This window comes from Octopus sinensis, linkage group LG4, assembly GCF_006345805.1.
Source record: "Octopus sinensis linkage group LG4, ASM634580v1, whole genome shotgun sequence".
Classification (NCBI taxonomy): domain Eukaryota; kingdom Metazoa; phylum Mollusca; class Cephalopoda; order Octopoda; family Octopodidae; genus Octopus; species Octopus sinensis.
In genome coordinates this window covers 35,253,808-35,278,807 of record NC_043000.1, presented here as the reverse complement: position 1 = coordinate 35,278,807, position 25,000 = coordinate 35,253,808, and the positions used below count along the sequence as shown (strand labels likewise).

At 35.5% G+C, this 25,000-nt stretch overlaps 1 protein-coding gene across 11 annotated transcripts in view; it reads right to left on the bottom strand.

Moving 5' to 3' along the window:
• LOC115210326 (forkhead box protein P1) overlaps positions 1–25,000 on the bottom strand; it is a 566,153-nt gene that overhangs the window by 76,685 nt on the left and 464,468 nt on the right. For all 11 annotated transcript variants that reach the window (XM_036501965.1, XM_036501970.1, XM_029778855.2 and 8 more), the window contains 4 exons: positions 20,899–21,132; positions 19,206–19,356; positions 13,768–13,855; positions 8,487–8,564 (listed from right to left, as the gene is read on the bottom strand). In XM_036501965.1, coding sequence (XP_036357858.1) covers positions 8,487–8,564; positions 13,768–13,855; positions 19,206–19,356; positions 20,899–21,132 — 551 coding nt within the window. The remainder of the gene's footprint in view (positions 1–8,486; positions 8,565–13,767; positions 13,856–19,205; positions 19,357–20,898; positions 21,133–25,000) is intronic.

The window sequence follows — 25,000 nt, the reverse complement described above, 5'->3', positions numbered from 1 at the left end:
TCCCTCCCCCTCCACCATATATCTTTTACTTTCTTCATGTGCTATGCTTGCCACTTTGCCCATATATTCCAGCAACTTACCCAACCACATATCATCTCTCTCTCTTTCTCTCCTCCCTAATCTTTTGCCTGACTGCATCATTATTACTATTCTGCATATCTTTTTGTGCTCTGTCAGTCATCACCTGCCCCAACCCTCCCTTACTTCCAGTCATACCACAAAATTCATAATCTGGAGACTTTAACAGATGAGAAACTTGCACCCAATATAATCTGGAGTTTTCTTATAAGAAATGAAGAACCAGGAGACAACAACAAACCCAGTCGTCAAAATCAGCATTCCTTTCCAAAATGACTTGCCCTCACTGTGCCACAAGGAATTTCAACAAAAATAAAAAGAGCAAACTAGTCTGTTAGTAGACTAAATTACTGATCAAAGATGATAAATCATGAAAATATTGTATAAAGTTACCGTGGTAATGTTGTTTTTGCCTAACATAAGAATTAATTCTAAATAAACCATTGACAAAGGTCAATTTGATAGAATTAAACCAGTTTACTAAAAAGTGAAAAGTTTCACAAAATAAAGTTACCTAAATTCAGAAAGTAGAATCAGGTAAAAGAGAGGAGGAAGATATTCACAAACTGAAGACAAAAATAGTAAATTATAGAGCAGCATTAATTAAAATGTCAGACAGTTTACAGGGAATCTGGCTGGCTGGAAGATGTGGCCGAACAACTGTGCTGTGCAGTATTTTAAATGAAAACTAATTAAAAAGGAAATGTTGATGTTAAAAACAATTAGTTAATTTAACCTCAATAGCAAACACAGAATGGGGAATCTGTGACAAAGTCATTTCAAAATTGTTAAAAACATTAAAACCTTCCATTAACTCTTCCAGCCATACCAATGTTACACAACTGACTGACTATGTTGGTGTTGCTTGGTGCTAAAAATTTATTCTACTTATAAGAAATTGGGGAAAGAAAAAATAGGGAGACTTTCTAATATTTCCAGTGAGAGGAATCAAAACATAAAATAAAAAAACAAAAATCACACTATTTTAAGAGATTGGTTCTAGGAAGAATATTTCCTCAAATTAAAACAGAGGTATAAATCTCAATGCATTAACTGTTTGTTAATCAATAGCAGAAAGGTATTGAATTTCCACAAGAGTAATCATAGTGTATTGTGAGCGTTTAATAACCTTAAAGTTATATAATGACATTATAAATACATAGATGCAAGCATGGCTGGGTGGGAGGAAGTTTGCTTTTCACCCACATGCTTTTTGGATTCAGTCCCAGTGAGTAGCATCTGCTATTACAGCCTAGGGCCAGCCAAGGCCTTGTGAGTAGATGGACACTGAAAGAAGCTCATTTCTAGGTGCAGGAGTGACTGTGTGGTAAGAAGCTTGCTCCCCAACCACATGGTTCTGGGTTTAGTCCCACTGTGTGGCACCTTCTACTATAGCCTCAGGCCGTGAGTGGATTTGCAGACGGAAACTGAAAGAAGCCCATTGTATGTATGCACATATGTATGTATATGTGCATCTGTGTTTGTCTCCACCACTATCACTTGATGACTGATGTTGGTGTGTTTATGTCCCTGTAACTTAGAGGCCGATAGAATAAGTACTTGGCTTACAAAGAATAGATCCTGGGGTCGATTTGTTTGACTAAATGCAGTGTTCCAGCATGGCCACAGCCAAATGACTGAAACAAGTTAAAGAATTAAAGAATACAAGAAATAAAATATATATTTATGTTTGTCTTTGTGTTTTCCCCCCTCCACCACCACCACTTACAACTGGTGTTGGTTTGTTTATATTCATGTAACTTAGCAGTTAGGCAAAAGAGACCAATAGAACAAGCACCAAACTATGAAAAAGAAAATAACTACTAAGGCCAATGTGACTGAACCTTTTAAGGCAGTGCTCCAGCATGGCCAGAATCCAATGACTGAAACAAGTAAATGAGACAAGATAATAGATCTCAACAACTAGATCAACAAGCAGTTTCCCCCAACTTTATGTCCTTAATGGCCTTTTTGATCCTATGAATATCAACCCCAAAAGCTGGTCTCTCAGTTGGGCAAACTTTGGGATAATCCTTCCAAAGATTATCCACATTCAACAACCTATCATAGTGACACCTGCAGGCTTCTCTTTCTTATCATTCTTTGTCAGTTTGAGGAAGTGCACCACTATCATTTTGGATGCACCTTTTCCCAACATTTTGATTCACCCCAAAACATTGTTTTGCAATTTGGAACACCTCACACCTTTGATCTCCTTGGTGCACAACACAAGCAAATCTCCATTTTGCTGCTCTCTGAACTATATTCACATAAATTCTCTCTACACACACAGAAAATATATTAAACATGAATTTGTAAAAAGTGTGCAATAAACTGTAAAATGTTTCAAGTAGAATGCAATAGAAGAGAAACCTCACAAACAATTTCCAAGTCAAACCACATAAAAATAATTTGAAAATACAATCAACAAGATTGTAATTAGAAGGACATTTCTCGGTCCACATCAAAAGTATTTTTGTTGATTTACAGCAATAAAATCTAACATTATATACAATTCCAGGCAATAACCACCAACTTTGGTTTATTGTGTGTTAACCTTTATTTTAAAAAAAAGAACAAAAAATAGCTTGTTGTTTTACTTGAACTTTTACAAATGTTTTCTATTTCTGTCAATGTAGTGTATATATATATGTGTGTGTATGTATATATATATATATATATACACACACACACACAACTATCTCTCTCTCTCTCCCCCTCTCTCAAGTAGGGTATATAGTTAAATAATGTGTTTGTGTATAAACACTGAATAGCATAACCACTGACACACACACACACTCACACAGAAGACAAAGCAAAAACAAGCTTTGACCACAACACATATAAATGTGCCAAAAGATTTACAATTAAAAAAAAAAAAGCTCTCCACTGTAATAAACAAACAAAATCTTTAATTAATTTAACAAACAATTCAATAAACCTTACCAAACTCTCCACTCCTTAAAAGAATCCTTCATTCTTGACCACAAAACAAAGTCCCAAACACATAAGCAAAAACCATTCAACCGTGGAACACTACTTACAAATCAGACACTCCTAAATTCCTCTAAAAACAAATATGTCCTTAATTAGTTTTACAGATAATTTCACACACAAACAAACAAGTCATTAAAATTCCCTAACTTTGGAAAAAAACAATATCCTCACCAACAAAAGCATCCTAGCATAACAGCAAGATTCACAAACACAATAAAATAACAAAACAAAAAAACAGTCTTTCATGTTCTTTCTCGTTTGTTTGACACAATTTTTTGTTTGTATATTTAATGGACTCTCCTATTATGTATATATATATATATTTATATTTAATGGACTCTCCATCATCATCATCATTTAACATTTGTTTTCCATACTGACATGGTTGGATGATTCAACAGGAGTTGGCAAGGCTGGACGCTGTACCAGGCTCCATAATCTTTTGTGGGGATCTAGTTTTTTACAGTTGCAAAATATGTATTTTCTAAAAGACAATAAAAAAATCTGAAAATCAGCTATAATAATGTAGCCCTCCAGTCTCATCGCTTTGAAGGTATGATGTTGAGAAGGAAAAAAATTGGAGAAAAAAGTTACAGAGGTTTAAAAAAAACAAAAAAACTGTATATTTTTAGCCAATAGCGAGACAGAAATTTTCTGCATTTGGTGGAGTGGTGTCAACTTTAAGGGTGTATCCAGTGAAATTTAGAGTTTAGCATCTGACCTGTTCATTGTAAGTTTCTAAAGAAACAGAAATACCTAATAAAATCCACATGTATCATCTTATTGTTTCTTTTGTCTCTTCATTGATTGTATGGTTTTATTATTTTTTTAAAATTTGTTATATTAATATATTTGTCTGTGTGTGTTTCCTTTATGCGTATTTCAGTAATATGTATACCTGTCATGTATTTGTGTACATCATTAATATATAAGTGCATGTGGAGGTATGTATTTATATATAAGTTTATACGTACATTTATGCATTCATGTGTGTGTGTGTGTATGTGTGTGAAGGGGGGGGGGATCTGTCTCCAAAACTCCAAAGTAACATTTTCATGCATGGATTTGTAAACTATGATAAGAATAACACTGGTCAACGAAGAATTTGTCCCAAGGAAAAGAATATCTGTATTTTATATGTTTTTGCATGCAGAATTCAAAAATAATGTCAAATTATCTGTATCACCCATAGTTTCTCTGTTCCATGATATGCCTCTCAGTTCCTGTTATGTGTGCTAAATTTCAGTTGAGCTGTTGAAATGTGAAGCTGGTGGTTTAAGAGATACTCCTAATTTAAATTTTTATGAACAGAATTAACCTAGTGAACTCATAAATCCAGCAATCTGAGTCAATGAGTCCCAAAAATATATGAAATGAAAAATATGTAAAAATACAAACACACAGAAAAAAACACATTAAGATACTAACACACAGAAAAATTAAAACAAAACAGGGAGGTGAAAAGAACCTCATAGTGTGAAGAATCAACATAGACAATAGCAGCACAGACAACACTGAACCACAACACAGCATGTGGTTGTCATGGTAATGCCATGCTGTCAGTTGATTGGCTAAAATTACCCAAGTTTACCAACTTTGATGCCAAATAACAGTAGATTCTTTAATTTACAAGTAACTGGTTCATCGTAATCAAAATTTAGAGTTGCATTGATACACCAAAATTTGAAACAATCTGAGCAACATTAAGCGGGGCTCATTTCGTGAATGAAATAGACTAGATCTTTTTTGGTATGGTTTCTACAGCTGGATGCCCTTCCTAACACCAGCCACTTCACAGAGGGCACTGGGTGCTTTTTACATGGCACCAGCTTCAGTGCATTTTATGAGACACCACCACAAACAGGGTCATCAAGTACCTTGCAAAACAAAAAAGGCAAAAACCCTTCAACTGGCAGAGGAAGAAATATTAGGGGTGGGGACGTTGTACCAGTTGAGAGATTAAAGGTACAGAGGGACAGAAATATAGAGGGACAGAGTCTTGCTGTAGATACATGGATACCCCAGTTGGAAAGGGAAGCAGAGTGGTAGTGAAAGAGAGAGAGAGAGAGAAGGAGAGAGGGAGAGATAAGGAAGGCAGTTCCCATGATATATATAATGAACTCTGCCATTAATTTGGTTGTAGGAGTATCCACTTTCCTCAGTCAAATGAATAACCTACTCACTGAATTAACATACAAGTGGCTGAGTACTCCACAGGCACGTGTAGTCTTGATGTAGAATCAATGCATCACAGTGTGACATGGCTGCAACTTTGGATTACAGATTCAATCAATCTGGTGGGGACTTCTATACAATTTCTTTCCTCCCAGTTTCACAGACAAGGTTTGGGTGTAGTCATCATCATCATCATCATATTAACACCCACTTTTCTATGCTTGCATCGGTGCAAAGGAATTCTGTTGAAGCAGATTTTCTACAGCCAGATGCCCTCCCTCTTGCCAACCCACACATATTTCTAAGCAAAGTAATTTCCCCCATGGCCAGACATACTTTCACAGAAGACTGGAAACAAAGGTGACTGCTTCTATGACAGTCATGTTCATTTAACAGCTGTTGCACAATGCCAAGACAAGGAAACCAAAAGACACAAATGCGTGTATACAGTCCCAGCCATGCCAGCATTGAAGGCAGATATTAAACAATGATGATTGGCCAGATTAGAGCAATCTCGAGTATAACCAGCCAAAATTGCAAAGATAATCTGGAACTCGACTGAAGAAAGAAAACCCCAAATGACCTGTCCTTGTTTTTTTGTATCGTCTGTCAGGATGTTTTTTTGTTGTCCCTTTCTTGTATCACCTAACTGTCTGGATGTTTTGCGTTCTTGTCCCATTTTTGGTATTCCTTTATATATATATATATATATATATATTTCAGTATCTGTCAACCAAATTCACTCACGAGCCTTTGGTCAGCTTCAGACTATAATAAATGAAACCTGCCCATGATACCACATGGTGGGACTGAACCCAAAGCCACTTGGTTACAAAGTGAACTACTTAACCACACAGCTATACTTTCATATACAAACACACACAGCTGTTTACCACTTTCTAGAACTGGTACTGTATTCCCTTGAGACATTTTGCACCCGTGTAGTTTGGAGTTCAGTCACATTGCATGGCATTCCGGGCAAGTGTTTTCTAATATAGTCCTGGGCCACCCATGCCTCGAAAGTGAATCTGGTACATGGAAACTGTGTGGTAGCCTCAGTGTGTGTGGGGGGGAGGCGTTAAGAAATTTGCTTCCCAACCAAGTAGTTTCAGGCAAGTGTGAGATCAACTGTAGCCCCAAGTCACTCTGTCTCTCGATCTAATTCCTGTCAGATGGAAACTGCAAGAAGCCTATCATATATATATATATGTGTGCAGATGTGCATGTGTGTTGTATGTACCCTTGTCTTGACATCACATGACAGTTGTAAACAAACATCCTTTCATACAAGCAAGGTTGTTCATTTCTAATTTTGGCCAAAGGAAAATATTACCTGACTTGGAAACAGGTGAGGGTTGGCAACAGAAAGGGCATCCAGTCAGGGAAAATCCACCTCCAGAAATTCAATATGACCCAGGCAAGCACTGGAAATTAGATGCGTCATAAGAAGTTTACTTCTCAACTACACGACTTCAGGTCCAATGCCACAGTGCGGCACCTTGGGCACATGTCCTTATACCCTAACTCCAGACTGACAAAAGCTGAAACTGAAACAAACTTGTGCAACACACACACTATTATATATATATATATATATATATATATATATATATATACACACATATATTATGTAAGGTATAAGCTAGAGGCATTTAAACCCTCTAAGGGATAAATGTATCTAAAGGCACTGCTGGTAATTACCTAAGTAAGTATGGTCCTTGGTATAAGGTATACAGCAGCAGGTAATTTAAAAGGTAAAGCATAATTTAATGTATATATAGACGATAAGAATATGGAATAAAAACAAGAAGTATGTCTTTGGTGCTAAAAAGCCATTATTTACTTAGTTAAGAAAGGTATATATATATAATAGAAAGAGGTTTCAAAGAAAAATGACTTACAGATGGTATAGATAGGGGGGGAAATAAAAAGAAATAATGAAAATGCACACTAGATATAAAAGTGTTGGCTTTTTTTTTTATATAAAAACAAAGATATATACATGCAAATAAATGATTTGAGGTGGAATTAAGAAGTGGTGTCCTTTGTTTCCCTTCTTCTGAGACATGCCTGGCCATGGGAATAATATTACTTTACCTGGAAACAGGTGAGGTGACAGGAAGGAATTTGGCTCAACAAACTCTATCCAACCCATGTGGGCAGGGAGAAGCGGCCATTAATACACTGAATTTATATATATATGTATATATATATATATATATATATATAATAGATAGTAAATAATATATAGTATATATATATATACAAGCATATATGGGTACCAACAGTGTAAATAACATGAAATATGTAAACAAACGAGTTAAATACATAAACAATGAGAAAAAAAATTAGAAAACAGAACAAATAAACATGGGTTGTTTTCCAATTTTTTTCTCATTGTTTGCGTATTTAACTCCTTTGTTAGCATATTTCATGTTATTTGCACTATTGGTGATGTCCTATACCCATACATGCTTGTATGTATATATATGTGTGTGTGTGTGTGTGTGTGTGTGTGGTGTCAGAAAGGACATCCAGTGATAGAAACCAAGCTAAATCAGCTGAGTTCAAACCATCCAACCCATGCCAACATGGAAAACGGATGTTAAATGAAAAGAAAAGATATATATATATATATATATATATATATATATATATAATACATACAGACACACCATCATTATCATCATTGTTTAGCGTCCGTTTTCCATGCTAGCACGGGCTGGATGGTTCGACCAGGGTCTGGGAAGCCAGGAGGCTGCACCAGTCTCCAGTCTGATCTGGCAGTGCTTCTACAGCTGGATGCCCTTCCTAACACCAAACACTCCGTGAGTGTAGTGGGTGCTTTTTACATGCCACCGGCACAGGTGCCAGGGGAGGTTGGCAGCAGCCACGATCGGTTGGCGCTTTTTACATGCCACCGGCACAGGTATCACAACTGCAATTTCCATTTGATATTTATATATATATATATATAATATATATATACACAAATATAGATTATATACACATATTCATATACATGCATACCTATAGATATGCCCAATCACGCACATGATGAAGATGATGATGTGGGGGAGGAGGTGGGGCACACACCCACACACACATTTGTTATATATAAATATACTGAGGATGCATAGATAAATTCTGAAATAGCTGTATATATATACATTTGCATGTGCGTGTATAATTAGCAATATGAGTGAAACAGCAGAGAAAAGGAGAACAATACTTACAATATCTGATTTATCTACTTGAGGTTTCATGTGTAAGTGCTGCATCATTGCTTGCAGAAGATCTTTTTCCCGTATAAGCTATTTGCAGTGATGAGCAATGAAAATGAACAAAGAAAAGTAGAAAAGTTGAAAGAAAGAAATAGAATAAATTACAAGAGAATATAAATTTAGTTCCATATTCATCATGTTAAGAAGACAGCTTTCTTGTCTATCGTCGTTTTATCTTATTTAAAGTATCACTACTTTTCAAAGATATTTATTTAGTTTTAAAATTCAATTCTCACTTGTGGTACGAATTAGATTGTTATGAAAAATGTAAGAATTAGCATTAAATGTTGCAACAGTGATCTTTCTTTTTCTTTTTTCTTTTTTTTTTTTTGCAGTTGAATATTCTACCAAATATTTATTATTCTATAAATAATTGAAGTTTCCAAGAAATTGCAATAAATAGATTTTTATCTGAAGGTAACTGATAATTCAAAATAATTGTTTATTAATTAACTCATAACAATTAAATGTCATGCAGATATTACAAATGGTTTTGTGTAAGCCGAAAGAAACTGAACTTGGTAAACGTTTGACTTCTACTGAAGCGAAGGCATCCCTCATCAGGTGAAGAACTACAAGACCAATTCTAAAGAGTGGTAAACAACTAGTTTATGTTTAGTTTTAATTCTGGTTTCTTCCTTGCAATGTTAGAGATTCTGCCATGGTCAACTTTCTTACCCAGGACAAAGCACAACTAACACAATGACGATGTTCATATATATTTATATATTTTCAGCAGTTTTAATGTTTTTTCATTACATTAGCTTTGACAATGTAACAAGGTTTCAATGTAACATGTAGAATTCCATGTTGAGGAACTGGATATTTCCTAGTTTAGAAATTAGGTTCTGAAAACAGGCTTTTCAATGGATTTGACCTGACACCAAAATAACACTAAATCATAATAAGAACATGACATAAAAGTTGAATCTTTATAAAGTCACATAGGGGTGGGCTACCAAGACATATAGGGGTGGGCTGCAAAGTCCCATAGGGTTGGTCTACAGAATAACGCAGTGTTGGGTTATAAAATCACAGAGCCATTAATTTTAAGTCTGCTCCAGATATTGTGTTGTGCTCTCAGCAAAATACATTATGAGGCTTGCTGACAGCGTTCATCTTTCATACTTATGTAACTAGCAGTAAGGGACTGCGACTGTAAAATCACTGGCAATTTACCATAAAAAACAGTTTATGAACACAAACAATAATGAATACAAAATAGCAAAATAGGGTATTTAAAAAATAGAAAATAGAAGAAAATGCGTCTTATTTGAATCCTAGAGCAAATGGTGCAATTTTCTGTGAAATAGTTAAAAGAATTGTACATATCCTCATTAACATTAACAATTTAAATAATGATAAATGAAACAATTCCCAAAGCTACTTCTCAAAGAATAGAGAAGCCAAGATATTGGCAGAGGAAAACAATGATTTGGAGTTTATCTGATAATGGGGTTTAGAAAGAGAATCAATGATGACAATTAATTAAAAGATCAACATTGAATAATTAACAATTTATTATAAATTTTAAGGTCTTACTTTTGAAGTTACTGATTGTGATTAAACATTTTCTGAGGTTCGGTTGATTTAACAAGATATAATATTGTTGATTGTGCTTATGAAATTTCTAATTAATACAATCAGTGATAGTAAAACAATACCAGTATTAACATGTTGTAGAATGTTCTATTTTTTGTAACGGAATCTATCAAAACCATAGAGAATCAAACCAGCCAAACACCACAGAAACCAAGCAAAAGATTTCAAATTGGAATTTCTCAAAGTAAACCTAACAAAAATAAAAACTTTAGTTATCAAGAAAGAAGGCAGGACTTTATTACCATCAGGGAAGTGGTCACACACAATAATCAGACAAAAAGTTGGCATGAAACGACAGTGTGTGTTGAATGCAAAAAAGATGTTGTGAGATCTGGCTGACAGACAAAAGACTTTGCCTGTAGCAGATGCACAAGATTTATTAGCAATAAAAACAATCATGATTTATTTCAAATTTCCACAAAGCTGCTTAAATGTAGTTGACATTAGGTTACCTAAGGAACCTGAATAGTAGTGGAATAAGTTATTTAAAAAAACATATTAGCAGAGCTTTTAGCCCAGGTGGCAAGAAAGAGATTCTCTCTTCAAGCAAAGAGTGGGTTGTCCAAGGCTCAAACACAAAGAGCAATGTCACTCGGTGGTGGAATATGAAGACAACATGCAAAGGATGGTGAGGATTAGAAAGAAATGAAGTAAATATGTTCAAGTGAATGTGTTATGAAAGGCACAACAATGGACTGAGAGAGGAATTATAAACAGTATAGAAGAGACAGTGTTGGTACAATCATAAAATACAATGAGAAGATGAAGTCGAGTAAAGAACAACCAAGTGGAAAGAACCTGTAGCAGCTAGAATGACATAAGAAAAGAATTATGGACATTGATGTGAAGCAGTTAAATTTCACAAAGGATGAGACGACCACAACAAATGATGAGATAGTGTGCTGGACGGGGAGAGCAGTTGTAGCCAACTGAGCATAAAAATATGGACATTAAACTGAGGAAGCTGTTGATGTGTGCTGTCTGTTGTATCTATTGATGTGCGAGTGAGAGAGAGAGAGAGACAGACAGACAGAGAGAGAGAATGTTAAATTTGTAACATGTGTCTGATTAATCAAAACAATCTGCCAAAAGTCTGTGGAGTGTTTCCTATAATTGTACATAGAATAATAATTGGGACAATGATGAAGAAAAATGACAGTTCTAAAAGATGGTGACAATGTATGATGTCAGTGTGGAAAGTCAAGATAAAAAGCTGATAGATGGTGCTACTGACAAGACAACCAGCAGAATCACCAGATGGGCAAAAAAAAAATCACTTGGATTTCAGACTGAGAAAAGTTATTTATTTATTTCAAAAAATTATTTTTATTGAAAAAATATCAAATTAAAGTCCAATAAAGAATTTATTTACCAACTTATTTCCAAAAGATATCATTAAATATTAGCTGTGCAAATATTTAATAGCTCTTCCCAATAATTGCTTGTTGAGACATGTAAAGATGATACAAAACTATAATCCCACCAATTGTTCAACATCATAATTTACATATTTGGTAAATTTATTCATTACAATTTGTTTAAGCCTATCCAACAGACAGAATTTCTTCTTCACCTCTCTTATTGCTCTTTCACTGATTTCTTTTCTCTTGTTAGCCATCATTAGTACCACTGATTACCTACAGCAGGCTTCTTCTCTCTCTCTCTCTCTCTCTCTCTCTACCAACATCTCATTTAGATTCTAAACCTTTTTGATACCAACTCACCTAACACTGCCCTTAGTTCTATGATACAAAACCATCCTGTTTTAAAGGGGTCTAAAGAAAAATCTCCCATGAAATCTCATGTCAGTTTCATCAAGGCATCAGTGTAACAACAACAAAGTTATTTTACCAAATTCTTAGGCAGTGAATCTCAACATAAACAGGGTAATGAAAGAACATCTCAGAGAATTTATTTTCCCATTTTTATCTTTGACTTGGTTTAGTCGTTAGACTGTGGCCATGCTGGGGCACCACCTTGAAAAAGTTTTAGTCAAATGAATCAACCTTAGGACTACTTTTTTAAAGCTTGGTACTTATTTTATCAGTCTCTTTTGCCGAACTGCTAAGTTATGAGAACATAAACACAGACACAAAAACACACATAAGTCTACATACACATATATTACAGGCTTCTTTCAGTTTCCATCAACCAAATGTGTATGTATGTATATATATATATATATATATTTATATATATATATACACACATGTGTGTATGTATTTGTGTGTCTGTGTTTGTCTCCCCACTATTGCTTGACAACTGATATTGGTGTGTTTATGTCCCTGTAACTTAGCAGTTCAGCAAAAGACAACAGTAGAATAAGTACTAGGCTGGGGTTGATTTCTTCGACTACAGGTGGTGCTCCAGCATGGCTACAGTCAAATGACTAAAATAAGTAAAAGAAATACACACACATACACACATATATATATAAACACACACACACAAATACTGTGTATACAGTACCTAATTATATATGCACAACACAGCAAAATAATTCAAATTAAATAAAAAAGTGAAACAAGTGAAATGGAAGATTGTACCCATAGTTTGAGAATAAAGAACATTTTTCATAAAAGTCCTTCTTAATCTACACACATATGAACACTAATGGCATGTACGTACACCCACCCACCACTCACACACATAGCCCTCTACTACTGAATGTGTTTGTGTGTGACCAATAGCATTGTATGTGAGTGTGTGTTTACATATGCACATGCTTGTAATGTTCATTTGAATCTCTCACTCTCTCTCTCTATCATTTTATCAATCAATCATACACAAATCTTTATTGCTCATCTCTGCAGAGTGACAGATTTTCTTTTTACACCACACAAATTTACCCATAGCACTTTAACCTAACAACAGATAAGAGTAATGTGCAGTTGGGCCCCTGAGAAAGACAGCTGTTCTTACAAACTCTAGATTAATTTTACCAGAAAATTTAGTTGAGTGACAAATGACAAAAAGACTATCAAGCACAACAAAGGACCAGATCATAATGATTGTTACAGATGTCAGAGCACCAAGTACTAAATGTAGTATTTAAGGTCTTGTCACAGAAAGTAGTTTCCTGGACCCAAAAGAAAAGGTGGGATTGGCATTGTTTCATCACATTGATGAAACTGAAACTTTTTCTCTCTGCCTTCTATCGTTGTGTTGATGATGGACCACATGTCCCAGCAATGATTTGGAAAGAGTCACTAACACTTAAAAAAATACCAGCAAATATTGGTTTCAAATTTTAGTACAATACCAGCAATTTTAAGGGAGAGGGTAAAATTACATCAGACCCTTACATCAACCCCAGTGTTCAACTGGTACCTAATTTATTGACCCCAAAAAGTGAAAAAGGTAAAGTTGACTATGGTGGAATTTGAGCTCAGAATGTCAAGACGAGCAAAATTCCACACAGCATTTTGCCTGACATCGTAATGATTCTTCTGCCAGCTCACTACCTTGGTTACAGCAAATATTACCGTAATTTCTTGCTTCATGGAGAAAAGCTACAAACTAAATATGGTATTTGCTAGAATCACTCAAGACACATTGAGCTTTCTATTGTTGAATGACAAAAGATGCTTATAACAATACATGACCCAAAACAACTGCAAGATGTTCTTACCTGTATTTCAAGTTGACTAACAACCTGCATTTGTACTCTTGCTTGTGCTGTACTTCTGTCATCTAACTGGTGCTCAGAGTTCAGATGCCTATAAAAAAAAAAGTTTAACAACTTGAGATGACAACAGGCTTTTATAAAGCAGTTATGGAGTAAAATATACAAGGGTAATTAATGAACATTTTAATTATGAATAGTATTATGAATTGAATTTATATATATATATATATAAAGAATAAAATGTTTTCAATGGTACAACAATGCACTATAATACAAACAATGGGCTATATACCTGTTGTAATTTAACCATCCATAGTCTATGTCGGAATAAAATTCCTTCCTCAGATATCCCTAGGATATCATTTCCTGTTCCTGGACATTCTTCAATATGAGGACTAAACTCCCAGTTGTTGGTTCCAAATGGACTATTTTGGTGATGAGTGTCACTCCCAATTTGAAGTTATAAAGAGAATACTTTCCATCTAAAATTTTGTTGTGGTACAGCAGTGGGATCTGTTCAGTTTTGATCACAGATTTTTTTTCTTCTTTGTTAACTAAACAGTTTGAATCTTTGTATACTGGTGTAATTTCTCACACTGAACACAGTTTACTTTCAACATTTCTGACAAAATTCCGTATTTTAGAAGTTAGTTTATGTTAAAGTTGTCATATTTGGGTAATTTTAACCAATCAACAAGATGTATTCAGCTGAAGACAGCTACTGCTGTTTGCAATAGTAATCGAAGAGGAACTCCTTCCGGCTCATCTCTACTAAATGTCACCACTCTGTTCTATTTTATGCTTGTTTACTGCCTGTGTTGCATATTACACACTTTGTTCTTTTTTTTGGGGGGGGGGGGGTCTCGCATCGGAGTAATCAGTAAACATCAAAGAATCGAAGTATTATTTACATACATTTATTCATTTGCCTGACATGTAGTTAGAGATAGAGCAGTAATTGTAATTGCAGTGACAAGTTTGCTTCCTGATTGGTAGTTGAAAGTGCAGAAGTGGCTGTTTGCCAGGAGAGAAGGAAAGAGTAAGGAATGCATGGTGCTGACTAGAAAGGAAGAACGGATAAAGGTGACGTCTTTCTTGTGGCCAAAAGCTTCTCTTTTGTGTCAGCTATGACCAAGGAGCAACACTTTCCCTTGACATATGAATAGAACAGAGTGGTGACATTTAGTAGAGATGACCCAGAAGTTGTTTCTTTTTGATTACTATCACAAACAGCAGTAACTTTCTTCAGCCGAATATATGTCTTTGATTGGTTAAAATTACCCAAATATGGCAATTTTAACATAAAATAACTTCTAAAATACGAAATTTTGTCAAAAAATGTTGAAAGTGAAATTACACCAGTATACAAAGATTCAAACTGTTTAGTTAAAAAAAATATATAATTAAAAAATCTGTGAGTAAAACTGAACAGGTCCAAGCTGTGTCTACTAATATCCCCTTTTCCTTTGGGTATGTTTCCTATATTTCCTGGTTTATCATTCAGGAATTTTTTTCTGAGGAACTCTTTACCAACCCCTTAGCAACAGTTTTTAAGGTTTTAACAACAAATAGTCTGAATGTCATCAAGTCATCATAAATTCAAGAAACCCAAATTTGAGTGAATATTAAAACAGCAAATACATTTTGGGTCCTGGGAAGGACCACACACACATATATATATATATATATATATATATATATATATAACAGGAAGCTTTATGAAAATAAACAAAAGACGAAGGCATATATATATATATACACACACACACACACATCTGAAGATCATACTTGTTATCTATTTTCTATTATCTGACTGGAGTCTGGCACAGCCTTCCAGCCCCAGTCAAACCGTCCAACCCATGCCAGCATGGACATTAAATGATGTTGCTGATGATTATGATTATGATGTATTCTTATATACAGAATACATAACAGCTGATATTTGTCTAAAAGATTATGATATCATTACAGTTACACTACTACAACATCAACAACTAAACATGTTCAACTCAAACTAGGATATCACTTTTTATTCAATCACAAATTGGCTTTGTATATCTCCACAACAATGTTTAACGAATGTATATCTCCATGACAATGTTTAACGAATGTAAACACAGATTATCATTAGTTTAACATATTTTTGTTGTCTTTTCACACAACAAATGTTCGGTGAGTCAACACGGCTGTCATGCAGCTTTCTCTTTTCTAAATCTCATCTGTAAAACTTATTGATAAATGCTCTGACCACCTCTTACTCAGGTCAATCATTACTCCATCTATCATTTATCACTTCTTGTTCAAAAGGAAATAGAATGATTTATCATTAAAGGACAAGGATTTTAAACAGTTTCAATACACAAATTTTCTTTTGATTTCGAAAATCATTCAACTTCTGAACATATGAAATAATTCTGACAGTATTCCTAAGTTTACTGTCGTTGACTAATTGAAAACATCTCCAAAAAGTCCATACATTGCCCAGACGTCCCACAGTGTAGCAAGCCACCACACACAACTTTATTTTGTTCAGTTTATCTGATCACTGGTTTCATTCCAATTTCACAGCAGAATTATTGACAACCCAGTTGAGAGACAATCCAGTTATTTACAATCCAGTAGAGAAAATAATTGTACATCAGATAACTCATAAAGGAACTTCTCTATGGTTGTTTGGCCAAATCTCTCTTGAATTGCAAACTTTTATCTTAAAACAAGGAAAAACACATTCAAGTAGTTGTAGATACTTCTAAAGACATGATGGTCATGGCTGGAATGCCTCAGATTATATCTTCTTGATTTGGTTTGACATGGAACTAACAAAACAACAACTGTTTTTGGAAGTGTGTATGGGATTATCATTTTTACTTGTGTAAATCCTTCTAATACATACTTAGCTGATTAGAAGGTTTCAACAGATTAAAGCAATGTTAACCATCAACAAGTCCATTTGACAACAAGTTCTGCACCTTTGAAAACATCTGAAATGCTTCCACCTGTGTCACTTTGGTCTATGGTCTTTCAGCATAAAGGGACAGGTAGAACAGTTCCTTACAGACAACAGAGTTGTCCTATTTGTTTACAGAGACATACCTGAACCCCCCAGAAATAATCCAGATGTGAATTGTTTTGCACGAGGAAAGAAATTTAGCAGCCAACAACATGTTCTGAGTTCAGAGAAATGTCAAGACTTAAAGAACACTAAAAATACACCAATTTTAAGGGAAGAAAAAAAGAGTAAAAATTGAATAGCCATAAAAGGTCTCTTGAAGAATCACTAAAACCATTTCTTAGACATAACTATATTTAAGTGGAATGAGATTTACCGAGATTCATGCCTTTCTTAAGGTTGATAAAGTGAAACAGAATGGCTACTTACAACTAAGAATCAAAACAAGACTTGGTTTGTGAGAGGATTCATTTACTCTAGAATACTCTCCATAAAAAAATACAAACACAAATACACATACACATGTATATATACAAACAATATATATGTGTGTGTGCATGCACACACGCATAGACATGCACACTGACATTCATCAGTGTGTTTCTTCTGTTTCTCCCATGTGTTTCTTCTGTTCATTTAAATATACTAGTAAATAGCTTTCCATGAAAGCAGTATAAAATGTTTTCAGTCCAGGTTAATTTCGAATATTTTAAATATGTGCATATTTAATGCAGCTCTGTCATCTGAACATATGATTACAAACATTATAATTGCGAAAATTTAACTTTCATACACATCACTTCCTAAAGCCATCCCTTCAACAGTTGGTCTTAATAATAAGACTTAATAGCAGACACTTTTCAAAAAATGCTAAAAATATAAATAATAATAATGTTTATAAATAATGCATACATATGTGTACGTACACATAACCACTCATATTCTTAATACAGAAGCAAATATAATGTAGAGAGAAGTTTATGGAGACACACAATTACAAAGACATACACGTATTCTAGGAAGAATGAATGACTTTCAGAAAAACTTGTGATTAAAACATTTTGTGAATTTGATAACAATTATCAGAAATATAATATACGAAGATTTAATTGTAGCTTTCTGACATTCTTCTTCAGAGCTGGGAACATCAAACATTTATTGTGAACTAAAAAGCCAGGTTGAAGACCTTAGATCAAAATGCAATTCAAAAAAGTTTACAATTCTCTTTCACTTTTATTTCTTTATTTATTTTTAGTTATCGATACAAAAAGGTTAATGATGGTGATCTTTTAACAATATTTCTTAATAGCAGGAGACATTACTTAGTTCAATACCTCACACATCATTAAACTTTTGTTGTTAGCATATAAAAAGGCCTTTTCATGACAGGGTTTATTCCATTGGTTGAAGATGGAGTCATTGTAAAACTGACAGACAAGTAAACAATAAACATTAGAGATGGTGTCGCTGTAGCCCTAACAGACATATTCCGTTCTGACAAGCACCAAACGTTAGATTTAAGTTCATAGCAGACTAAGTCCAATTTCAAATCTAACCAAAGTCACTTCACTTACTGCTAATATTTAAAAGAAACAAGGGGACAAGCTGGCAGAATTGTGAGCATGCCAGGCAAAAAGCTCAGCAGCATTTTGTCCATCTTTGCATTCTGAGTTTAAATTCTGCCGAGGTCAGCTTTGCCTTTCATTTTTTGGGGGTCAATAAAATAAGATCCAGTTGAGCAATGGGGTTGAGCAATGGATTCGACTGACTTGGTCCCTCTCCGCCAAACTGATGGCCTTGTGCCAATATTGAAAAGAAACTGTCATCGGAATACATTGGTTTAGTTTCAAGTTGACTTCTGTATTGTTTACCATTTTCATTCCCTTTTTCACTTCTTTCCAGACATGTCTAGCAGCAGGACCTCATGATATCAGATATCTGAACTGTTTCAATGATTTTCCTAACTCAACCCCCATTACAATATAATGATCAACAATGTTTTACTAGGAAATAAAACAGAGTTGGGTTTGTTATTTTCTGCTTAGTGGTACACTGTAAGAATTTAAACTCATAATAAACGTCTTTGCTTAGATTCCAACAATTATTCCAGATATTGCGTTTGCTGTAACTATTACTACTACTACTACCACCACCACTACAACTACTTCCCAGCTACAAATACAATAGTTAGATACCAATAAGCTCATCAAGTTTGCACAGCTCAATCTTTATTCACCATTATTCTAAGTTTTCTACTAGTCTTGCTGAAGCAGTGTTTCTAAGACAGACATTGTCTTACAGAATGTCAAGTTCCTTCTTTAAGGTTTGACTGTCCTCCTATACAACAGTGGACCCAAACTGATATGACTACACTAATACAATCTTCCCTACTGACAGTAAACAGACTAAACACATTTCACAGGTCATGTCGTGGCTTTCACAATTATTCTCAGATCTGCTGAAATACAATACAAAAACATGTTGCACTTACTTAATGAAGGAAGGAAAGTCTTCATTTGGCGTATCACAGCCCGGCCATTTACAAACACCATGTCGGAAAAGTGGGTGCGATGGACTAGACGCTTCCTGCTCCTGTTTAATGCTAACAGCCGACTGATTCAATAGACTACCACCAAGACCACCTGAAGAAAAACAGCAGCAGAAATTAAATGTTGATTTCTTGGCATTTGAAGAAGAAAGTTAATTAATAAACATGAAGTTTGTTTTGGATAAAATCAAAAGTCACAGAAAGAAAAGATATCAAAAATGGTGCAAACTCCAGGATTTGAAACTTGAATGGTAGTGGCACAAACAAGGCAAGTGAGATGGCAGAATTGTCAGCATGTTGAAACAAAATGTTTAGCAGAATTTCATTTCTCTTTACATTCTGAATTCAAATTCCACAGAGGTTGACTTTGCTTTTCATCCTTTCAAAGGGTCAATGAAATAAGTACCAGTCAAGTACTGAGGTCCACATAATCAACTTAACCCCTCCCCCAAAATTGTTGACCTTTTACCAAAGTTTGGAGCCAACATTTGTGACAGAAATATAACAGTTTTCTCTTACATGGAGCCTGTAATATGTTGTAAAACCTGAGATTCTCTTCCTTTTTTAGAATGTGTGTGGTTTACAGATTTTTAGAGAGATTTAATTGATAGATTACATTAAAAAATAATAGATGAAGTCTGTAACATGGGAGAGATGTGGTGTCACAAAGAAAAAGACAACATTGAGGTCATGTTATACAAAAGAATATACCAGACACATGTTACAAAATAGGATAAAACATTGCTGGAATGTTACACAGATACAGTATAAATATTTGAACAAATATTAAATGGGGATATGTAATATAGGAGTGTGTTATATGGAGGGGCATGACAAAAAATGTCACATAATTTGAAGACTAAAGTATGGAAACATAGGATATAAAAGATGATACAATATACATACATATTGCATGTGGAATGTGGCACCCGTGTCAGTGGAACGTTAAAAGCACTATTCGAGTGTGATCGTTACCAGGGCCACTGATACATAAAAAAAAAGCACCATTTGAGTGTGGTCATTGCCAGTGCCACCAGACTGACTCCTGTGCAGGAGGAACGTAAAAAGCACCATTTGAGCGTGGCCAATGCCAGTACCACCTGACTGGCCCTCATGCCGGAGGTACGTAAAAGCACCCACTACACTCTTGGAGTGTTTGGCATTAGGAAGGGCATCCAGCTGTAGAAACTCTGCCAGATCACATTAGAGACTGGTGCAGCCTTCTGGCTCACCAGCACTCAGTCAAACCGTCCAACCCATGCCAGCATGGAAAGTAAATGTTAAATGAAGATGATGATAGTAACAGTGAATGTTGCTGAGGTTAGAAAGGTTATACCAAATTATGAGAGAGGGAGAGTGTGTGTGTGTGTGTGTGTCTGTGTGTGTCACAGTACAAGATTTATCACAATAAAGACAGAATATAGGAGAATGTCTGCTGCTAAGGAACTGGTCAGTGAATATACACAAATGGCCATAGATCTGTTTAGTTATTTCTAATAGAAATTTAAGAAGGTGGGAGACTCTAAAAATACAAAAAGATTTAAATTGTGGCAAAGAAACAGAAAGTAAAAGACAATATATATATTGCTAAGACTATTAGATAATGAAGACTTTGGTAAATTGAAAGAAAACTCACCTGATAACAGGTAACCATCAGGAATGCCATTAGTGAGGTAAGAAGAGGTTTGGAGTAAAGGATTCATAGAAGCCGATGTAACAGAAGCTGCTGCCACAGCAGCTGCCTGAGCCACACTTGTGGCAAGTGTGGCCATACCATTTAGGTGGTTTTTAGAATCAACAGAACCATCAATCCCAGACTGAGAAGCGACTTCCTTCCATAACTGCTGGATCTCTGCTGGACTCATAGCCGCTGTGGTAGGAAGAAGATAACAAAACAAAATTTTAAGTATTTACATGTGCATATATATAGATGGATGGATTGCACACACATGCACGCACACAAGCTGCCAACAAATGAACTCTCAGTTTGAGTGAAGGGAAGATCATATAACACTTGCATACAAAACTCAATGTTGCATTGGTGTGAAACATGAACAGTATTGAATGCATATGTGCAATGGGTGCAGTAGATGTGTAATGCAAAAGTGCATGAGAGATGGAGCAGAAATGAGTTGAGTAAAAACTGTAGATGCAAGAGAAATTACATGTAGAATAGAAGATAGAAAAAGAATGAGCTGATGTAGGGAAGATAACTGGGTAAAAAGTGACAAGTGATTAATAAGGAGGGAACCTGTGAAACAGAAAAACAGAAAAGAAAAAACAAAAACAAAACTGAATGCTGATCACATAATTGTGAAATTCAGAAAAGAAGATATTAATGGAGGATAAGAGGTGGTGTGGTGCTGTAATGAAGCAGACCTATCCAACCCATTCAGGCAGAAGTAAAATTCAATGTTGAGTGAATTTGGTAAAACAGGAACTGTGGGAAAACAGCAAGGTGTCCACATACACACCAGTGTGTGTGTGTGTGTGTGTGTGTGTGTGTGAATGTTGTCATCTTAGGGCTTTGCTTGATTGAAACATTGATATCATGTTTACATTTCCTGTTGACATGACTGGTGCTGTCAAAGGCATGTAGAATAAAAAAAAGATCCCTTACTTGAAAAACTGGTAAAGGCTGGTGAGGGAGCAATATCTAGCCCTAAAACCCTGCCTCACGTACATATTCACCTAACCACTGTTTTACAACCATGTGCTTTAAGGTTTGTCCCATGGCATGGCACCCAGGGCAAGTGCCTTCTATTATAACCTTCAACTGATCGATGCCTTGTGAGTGAATTTGGTAAATGGAAACTGAACAAAGTTCTGTGTGTGTGTGTGTGTGTGTAAATATACACACTGTTTCACTAGAATAAGTGGTGAGATGCCATTAGCGCCAAGTCGCTTTTCCATACTTGCATGGGTCAGTGAGAGTTAATCAAGGCATGTTCTCTATGGCCAGATGCCTTTCCTGTTCCCAACCCTCACCTGTTCCCAAGCAAGGAAACATTTCCCCATGGACAGATATGCTTTCACATAATATTGGAAATGACCCATGACAGCATGGAAAGCAGACGTTAAACGATGATGATGAATGCTATTCATTTATAACACCCATGTAATGTTAAAACAAGGAGACACACACACACACACACACACAATGGGCTTCTTTCAGTTTCTGTCTACCAAATCCACTTATAAATGACTGCACCAAAACAATAGTGGAAAACAAATGCCCAAGGTGTCATGCAATGGGACTGAACCTAAAACCATGTGGTTGGGAAGCAAACATCTCAATCACACAGCTACACCCACATCAATATAAAAAAGTTGTCCTGGCAGCACTGGGATTTGAACCAACACATGCATACATATCAGAAGCAGGAATTTTCATGTAAATGTTTGAACGCAGTTATTCGTAAATTCAGGCTAATATATAGTCTTATAGAAGAAGAAATTTGTTATATACACAGACACTGAAGGATAATGTTATGTGGACATATAATAATAAATGATATAGAGGAACATGGATATGTAGTAATGCTACACAGATGTATGAGTATATGATATTACACAGAAACATGGATATATATAATAATATCACAAGGAACCTGGATATACATATAATAACAAAAGGGGTTTGGAGAAGCTGCATAAGAGGTTAATTGTCAATGGTATTGTTAGGTTAGGATAGAAAGACACATGGTGGCATTGATGAGGTGCCATGTCACATGACTGTATATATATGTGTGTGTGTGTGTGTGTTAGTAAATAATAACACTTCCCTTCCATTGATGTGACACTTTATACTGAACCAATACAACAAAATGATTGATACACACACACACACTCAAACAATACAGAGAATATAAGAATATCCTGAGATATTGTATTCTAACAATGATGGTGATGATGATGATTATTATTATGTGGTCATAGTTGTCACTGGTGATAGATAAAAGGAGTGATTGTAATTGAAGTGTGTGGTGGTGGTGGTGGAATTGGTTTGTAGGTGTGGTATGGGTGGTCATGGTTTACGGATTGTCCAGCATCCAACAAACCAATTTCTGGAGAAAGTAAACTGCTGTTACATTGGTGTTAATGTTGTTGGTTATATAACCTTTACAACGACCATCACCTCAACCCACACATAACAAACATTGTATAATCAATGTCATCCCCCCCACCCAACTTTCTTCACACATACCCCTATCTTTCCCATCTCACCTGCCTTAGCTATTCTTATTCTCTATCTTTCAAAATCTCCATAAAACCCACAATAACTAACCTCCATCTCAATTCTTCTTCTTCCTCTTCTCCCTCTCGTTCTCATGCTAAAATCACAGTCAGTTTCTATGCAGTCTCTTCTGTCCATTTCTACCCCCAACTCCCTCTAACCTTCTCGCTTTCTTTCTCCCCTCTTTCCCATAGGAGTGGTCAGGAATCCTTGAATCAGAATCTATGATTCTATTCTGAAATTTCACTTGAATAACACCATCGCGTTCGTTTGCTCAACTTTATTTACCCAGTCCCTGCTGCTTATCACTGTTGCTTCGATTTGTTTACGAAACGCCAAAATCATTTACATTTTCGACTGGAGAAATTAACTCGGCCTAAACACAATTCAGTAGAGTATTGACTGACAAAATATGTTTTAGTTTGTAAGACTAACCAATATTTAGAATTCCTCACAGATGGTTGAATAAGCTGATCTAAGGAAGGAAAGAGCTCAATCACATCAGAATCATGTCTGTTTGATTGCAGGATCTCTGCAAACACAACTCTCATTCTGAGAGTGCTGTGTGGATGACAATCAGTAAAAACAGATGCCATTGGATAGGGTTTGCTCCCCAAACCAGAAAGGATGGGGATGGCGATGGTGAGGAGGGGGTTGTACCAGCAGATTTTCAATGTTTGCAAAAGATGAAGGAAAAAAAAAAAAAGAACCGGAACACAAGCTTATGTATTTGTTTAGTGTCGTGTTTTTACTGGTCAGTTCACTTGCAAACCACTCCATTGCTGGCCTGCTGTTGCATCGTCAGTGAAACCTTTCACACTCACTCAACTTGATTCCTTTAGAAAGCAGAGAGAGAGAGAGAGTAAAGAAATAAGCCAGTCTTATCAGAAATTCTTATGTCTACAGAGGAGAAAGGAGAGAGACAGAGAGAGAGAGAGAGAGAGGTGAGAGGCAAAGTTGGGTTGGGGAAAGAAATCTGTACACTTGTATTGATTATTTGTTGCCATACTGTGTAGTACAAAATAGAGAAGTGGGCAGTGGTGGTGAAGAACGGTGAGAAGTTCCACTGTCCAAAATCTGTCTATTGATTATTGTCAGTTGGTGTCGTAGTTTCCATTCTGACCAATTTTGCTCTGACATGGACTAAATTATACAGTTTTCACTGAATAGACGAAAAGTGATATTTAGTTAAATATCACATTATTTAATGATTATTATGATTGTGGTGGTGGTGGTGGTGGCAGTAGTAATTAATATTGTTATTAAGGATGAGAGAACAGTGAGAATGGTTGATAGAATTAGGGTTGATGTTTTAGAATATATTAACAAAGCTTCTTGTTGTTATTTAGCCCCAGGTCTTAGTGCTACCTGAGCAGACCAATCATCAAAGGTGATCCAACTGTGATCATCCTTTCTTTACAAATATCAAGAACTTATTTTGCCCAATGTAACCCATTTTACTAAAAACAGTAGGTGTGATTTGAAGGAGAGCATGCTGCTC